The following is a 6,591-nucleotide window of genomic DNA, read 5'->3' as shown; positions in this document are numbered from 1 at the left end:
CTGATCTAGTTGAAGATGTCCCTGCCCATGGCAGGGGGGTTGGACTAGATGACCTTTAGAGGTCCCTTCCAACCTAAATTATTCTGTGATTCTATGATTCTTATGCTCTCCAATTCAGATTCCTGGTTTTTGACTGAGGTAAATGCAACTGTGCCAGTCTTATTATTGGTTGGCCACCAATAACAGATATTGCAAAAAAAAATTGCGCAGCAATTGTGTAAACTTCCTCTATAGTGTATGTGCTGCTGTTAAGAGAAAAGGACAGTTCTTTTACTAGATCTGTCTGGTAATGCGTGTTTTTATAATAATAAAATGTAAATGTTCCTTCTGAAGTATTAGCATGCTTTACAAACAAGGGTCATCTTATCTTCCCTTCAAAAAGTGAGAGCATTCTGACTTTCAGATAGGTAGTTTTGATAAAACCACTTCTAGGGAGGAATAGTACCTTTGTAATCTGAACAGTGCCTCTTTGCTTGCACAAGTACATTTAACTACTAAAATACTTTTGTAGTATTGGATGTATAGGATGGAGACACAGCTGTATAATGAAGGACCACAAATTTATGTTACATAAAGACCAGACTAGGTTTTGATAACTGAGATGTATTGTATTGCTTTGGACTTGCACCCATCTGTGCCATGTTGAATGTGAAATAAGTTTTTAAAATTGTGTCTGTAATTTTGCTAACCCAAACCACGATTACTCTTCCCAACCCTGCCTTTTTGTCTTGCGTCTCCGTAATTTCTGTCTTGCACAGTCATGAATTCTGTTTGGATTATTAAAGAATTTTTTTTAAGGTTTTATTTCTTGACCTTAACATGAACAATTAAGTTTTACTAAACAAAATATTTTCTCAAAAGTTTTTGTTAATATGTAATTAAAAAAAATAAAAGGGGAGGGGGCTAGAATTATCATAGACTCATAGAATGATTTGGGTTGGAAGCGATCTCTAAAGGTCATCTGGTCCAACCCTCGTGACGTGGGCAGGGACATCTTCAACTAGATCAGGTTGCTCAGAGCCCCGTCCAACCTGACCTGGAATGTTTCCAGGGATGGGGCATCCACCACCTCTCTGGGCAACCCGTGCCAGTGTTTCACCACCCTCAGCATAAAACATTTCTTCCTTATATCTAGTCTAAATCTACCCCCTTTAGTTTAAAGCCATTCCCCCTTGTCCTGTTGCAACAGGCCCTGCTAAAAAGTCTGCCGCCATCTTATTTATAAGCCCCCTTTAAAGGACTGATAGGCTGCGATAAGGTCTCCCTGGAGCCTTCTCTTCTCCAGGCTGGACAACCCCAACTCTCTCAGCCTTTCTTCATAGGAGAGGTGTTCCATCCCCCTGATCATTTTTGTGGCCCTCCTCTGGACCCAATCCAACAGGTCCCTGTAATTGCTGTTATGAGTTAGTGATTCACCTAATTGTGCTTTGCACTGATATTTTCATACTGCATAATATTTTACAGAAATGAGATGTTATATTTCAAGCTCTTACATATGTCTTTTATGGATTTGGTGAGACTCAGTAATCATACATAGTGCTTCATGGGGAACTGGAAGCTTGGATCCACGTAGCTTTTAATTAATTTAAAATCATTAATACAAATGAGAGGGAAATATGATATTTGTTTTTAAAAAGTGAAGTAATGTATGTGTCACTTTCTACGCAGTTTATGTGCATAATCAACTTAAATGTTGTTTGTTTTTTGATGCTTGTTGCCTATCTTTTCCAGTGAGTTATCAACTTCCAACTGTCTATCTGTTGGGATAAGAATACAGCAGATAAAAAATACATAGCAAGTTTTTGGAATTTGTTAGGGATAGGTTTTTCATAGATACCTAAAATAGAGGAAAAAAACCAACCAAACTCGGAATATATTACATTTGAACCTAGTAAGTAGGGAAGAACTGTTTGAAAATGTGAAATGGAAAGCAGCGTAGGTGATCTTGATTGTGAAATAACAAAGGCCACAATTCTTAAGAAAGGAAAGTGAAAAGCAAAACAAAATGAACTTAAATATAACAGACCAGCAAATTCAGAGTGTGTGCAGAGAAAATGCTTTAGACGGTTAGTCCAAGCGAAGAGTTTACAAGTTTGTTAAAGAGTCTCTGAGGACATTGCAACGGCTTTTGCTATTGTAGAAGGCAGCTAGGGAAAATGGTAGGAAACTGACCTGGCTAAATCATGACCTTTTCAGTAGCTTTGAAAACATGAAGAAAGCTCAGACAAAATAGATGCTAGCTCAAAGTATTAGGCATGGCTGGTTGGTTGTGGGTTTTGTTTGTCTGTTTCTTTTTAACAAAACAACAACCAAAAAAATGCCCAAAAAACAACAGCGTGGACCAAATGTACAAAATGAAATAAAGCTACTGAGAGTAGTTAGACTGTAGTAAGTCTATGATCAAGGGAGAATATTGGTCTGCTACTGTGTGAGGAAGGAGAGCTGTCAACAGATAAGCTGAGAAGGCGTTTAATATTTTTCTTCCAGTTTGCTTCAGTTTTCATTGCGCAGGATGGCTATGATCAGATGGTTAGTACAGCTAGGAGCTTTGGCAAAGGTTGGGAACTCAAGACACGGTACAGAAAGGATTGGATAAAATATAGGTGGATTTTTTCCAGTGGCTGGGCAGTTGTGGTGGTGGCTTTTGTTTGTTTTGTTGTGTGTTTGTTGTGGGTATGGCGAGGGGGAGTGGTGGTTTTGTGGGTTTTTCCTGGTTCATTCCAGACACCTGGCTGAAGCATCATTTACAGCATTAATTGTGGGGGGGGATTTTGTTTGAGATGTACTTTGTGAGTGGAGAACATTCTGGAGGAGGAGGAAAAGGTATTAAAAGTTCCTTGCCCAAAAAGAAAGGTGGGAAGAGGGGAGGAGGATACCCTGGAAACGAAAGGTTAAATAGCTTAAGTTGTTGGAAATTTGCTTGAACAAATCAAACTGCTGCAAATGAGAAAAGGAAAGAAATTAATATTATGATGGATTTGTGCAGAAGAAATGTGAAACTTCTTTTTCTGGTGAGTTAGGTAGGTAAGGGAGAAGTAGCAGATGTCAAATCTTATCTTAGAATCATGTACTTTGGAAGGGATCTCTGGAGATCAACATGAAAAATAGCTGCATAAGCAGCACTTCCTCAGGTGAGGATCTAGGGGTTCTACAGGGTTGCAAGTTGGTCATAAGTCAGTGTTTTACTTTGCAAAAAAGAAAATGCTGTATGAGGATAGATCAACAAAAGTACTACGCACATGAAGTAACTTTTCTATTCTGCTGTGTGATGGTGAAGCCTCAGCTCCAGTTTGGGTACTTAAAAGCACAAGGAAGATGTGGACCAATTAACGAGTTTTCAGAAGAGTGTAACAGGAAGGGGAAAGGTCTTAAAAGAACACTTGAAAGATATTTCACTTACAGAAAGATAGGGAAATACTGTACTAAGCTTGAACCTATTTTGAGATCAAAGTCAAAATGTAATTGTTAAAGAGGCCATCCTGTAGTCTATTGCTCCAAAGACTTTGTAATAGACCTGATTTTCTCCTGTTGTTTTTTTGTTTTTTTTTTTTTACATAGAACATTAGAATCATTATATTTTTGGCTGAGGTTCTGCATGCCACAATGCAAGCTTTGGTGAGTTCATCTCTGGCAATATTGGGAAATAACTGCTTTGTAGCGAAGTGTGTTAGAGACTGTACTGTGCTTTAGACTGAAACACCTGCTCAAGTTTCTTTCATTGTGGATATTTCCATGGAGAAGTAAGTCTTTCTTTTTTGAATGTGGCAGTTGCATTATTGGATAATTCTAAAGAGTTTGACAATGTCATTTGGAATGCATTGCAAATAGCCTTGAAATACATTCTGAGTGCAGTTCATGTGCCTTACTCTGTTTCAGGTCTTAGTTTCAGATGTCTGTGGGTCACCTATCTTTTTTCTGAAGCAAGTACATGTTGCCCACACACTGAAGAAAAGACTTCTCTTGTATGGGACACATAATACTTGAACTATTTTTTTTAAATATGTGGGACCATAGGTGAAACTGGATCCTTTACCTGTTATTTTCTTTATCATGTAGATCAATTGATCTCTAATGTGATTTCAGATGCCTCTAATCTTGCTTATGGCAGAACTCCTAAGACTCTTAATGAGGGCCGTATAATATCCCTTACTATTCCACCACTTGCTTCCCTTTGCTCCTGTCTTAGAGTGCAAGTGCCCTGTGTGAGGTACAGAGCAGATAAATATTCCTTTTTGAGTTACACAAGCACAAAAATTACCACATGCTAGATCAACAAACTTGTAATAACTTCGTAAATGTTTACACAAAAAGTGTCAAACCCCTTCAGATGTCATGAATTATAGCAGTTTGGTCTTGGGCACAGGGTAAATAAAATTTAGATGATTGACTGTTGATTAGTAAGATTTCTCTGCAGCTCTTTATCTCATACCTCTCATATAAATGGTGCGTTTGTCTTGGCAAAGTAACAAGAAAAATCTATGGGGCTAGTGTGTCTGAATGTTAGACATCCAAAATTAATTTTTTTTTGCTTTCTTTCTGTGCTCGTACTACAACATGTATATTAAAAATATGCAAGATAGATACACAGACAACATTAGATCTAAGAAATCTCAATTAGTTCAAAATAATTCATTTGCATTTATTTTGCTAAATAAATAAATTCTGTCTGCATTTTTGATATTACAATTAAAATGTTACCCACTGCATATTAGCATAAACAAATGTAGACATATCGATAATATTACTTACCAGATGGTTTATCAGTTGAAGTCGGAATACTAGTAACTGCAGGCATGGTTGGTAAGGTAGGTGGCAGAACCTTTAAGTTCTGATCACTCTGAATCTCATTAGTAGATATCTGGTTAATAATGCGATTGTAAGTAGGAGGCTGGTACACTTTATTTGGTGGCTGTGGAGTTTGTGGCAGTGGCTTTATGGATGGCATTCTTTGACAGTGTTCTTCCAGTTGGGCAATTATTATTGACTGATTATTGGCAATTGACATCAAATGTTGGTACTTGTGCTCTAAGTCTTTGTATTTGTTTGCAAGCTGCAACATATCTGCAGTTTGGTTCAAAATCTTATTCTCAAGTTGAGAAAGTTCTAAGGCGTTGTCACGTTTTCGGATAATTTCATGTAGTAACTGCATATAGAGTTGTGTGACACGAGAATTCATATTTCTGCTCTCTTTTCTTAAGAGTTTAACCTCATTAACAATCCCACCATCCACCTCTACTAGTTGCTGGAGAGTTTCTATTTGTCTCTTTTGTTTAAGAAGTTCATTGTTAAGTAACTGTAATTCTTGTTTATTTACCCTGTTTTCGAGTAGAACTTCAGGCTCCTTAGAATTAACACAAATGGCACCTGTCACTCTCTGTTGAGGTACAATAAAGGTGTAAGTGCATTTGTCCTGTGTGTCACTGGAACGCTTATATCTGTTCATGTAAATGAATTCTTGTTCTGTTTCCTCGTCATTGCCTTCAAATTCCTGCGTTTTGCTTCCAGTAGCTCCCACAACAGCTATTAGCATTAAACAGATGAATCTTGTTGTCATCATGATCCTCTAGTTCTGGTCAAATATTCTTCTGCAAAGAACTTTTTAAAATCTGTTTTAAAATAAATTTAACAGTAAGTAACAAATAGGAAATCAATGCAAACTTACAACTGATAATCTGTTCTAAAACTTACAAAATATTACGTAGTAACTAGTATGTCTGTGTACAAATAAGATATTTTTCTTGTCCAGCATGAGCTTATGTTGGCTAAAGGGGACATCATGGGGAATAGTTGTATCATTCTGTGGCTAGAACTGTAGTTACTAGTTGCTAGTTTGTCTAAAGCCTGCCAAGAACCACAAGAAACTAAGTAATAAATACCAGGATTTGAAGAGTCCTTCCAGGCAAGTACCACAAAAGTTTCCAAGATTGGTGTTTTCATTTGAATATGAATTACATTTTCATTTCTTACAGTTACAAATCTAACCTTTAAATGTAAGCAATGTAAGTTAGTATGTGCTGTTAAAAGTTTTAAAAATATCAAATAGCTCATTTGCAGTATTTTATAACTGCATGTATATTGCAGGAGATACAGCTTAGATGATAAGTAACAATTTTGCTTTAGTCAGCAGTATTGAACCTCAGTTTAAAAAAAAAAGAAAATCTTACTCTACATTAGTCCTTAATAATTATAAATTAATAACTCTACTGCCCAAATACCATAGGCAGTAAAATCTGTTGTTTTTCCAGACTAGTAGAATTTACAACTAAAATATTTATTGTGACTCTCACTGGAGACATTGTCTTTACACTCAGCCTGGTCATTTCACTTCATAGTCTCTTCTCAGAAGGGGAAAATGTGCATATGTGCATGGTGGACAAAGATGACCCTCAACTATTAAAATTAGCTACTAGGGTTTATTGACATACTGCAGCAGTACCCTTTTAGTGAAATTACGTTAACTTAGTTCTCAGAGCGGATTCATATTCAAGGTAGAAATTTGAGGCCATCACAATCTCTTAAAAAAATAAGTCAATACCAGAACTTTATAGGCAACAGTCTTGGAAACATGAGCTTAGTTAGCATTGTCACTAC

General features: G+C 36.8%; 2 protein-coding genes across 3 annotated transcripts in view; one reads left to right on the top strand and one right to left on the bottom strand.

Annotated features, from left to right (window-relative positions):
• The window catches only part of RALGPS1 (Ral GEF with PH domain and SH3 binding motif 1), a 129,308-nt gene that overhangs the window by 51,850 nt on the left and 70,867 nt on the right, over positions 1 to 6,591 (top strand). The gene's annotated exons all lie outside the window — the stretch shown is intronic.
• The window catches only part of ANGPTL2 (angiopoietin-like 2), a 24,452-nt gene that overhangs the window by 9,433 nt on the left and 8,428 nt on the right, over positions 1 to 6,591 (bottom strand). For both annotated transcript variants that reach the window (XM_009334247.1, XM_009334253.1), the window contains one exon: positions 4,750 to 5,606. In XM_009334247.1, coding sequence (XP_009332522.1) covers positions 4,750 to 5,557 — 808 coding nt within the window. In that variant the 5' untranslated portion in view covers positions 5,558 to 5,606. The remainder of the gene's footprint in view (positions 1 to 4,749; positions 5,607 to 6,591) is intronic.

This window comes from Pygoscelis adeliae, unplaced genomic scaffold, assembly GCF_000699105.1.
Source record: "Pygoscelis adeliae isolate BGI_AS28 unplaced genomic scaffold, ASM69910v1 Scaffold150, whole genome shotgun sequence".
NCBI lineage: Eukaryota > Metazoa > Chordata > Aves > Sphenisciformes > Spheniscidae > Pygoscelis > Pygoscelis adeliae.
This window is presented reverse-complemented; position numbering and strand designations above follow the sequence as displayed.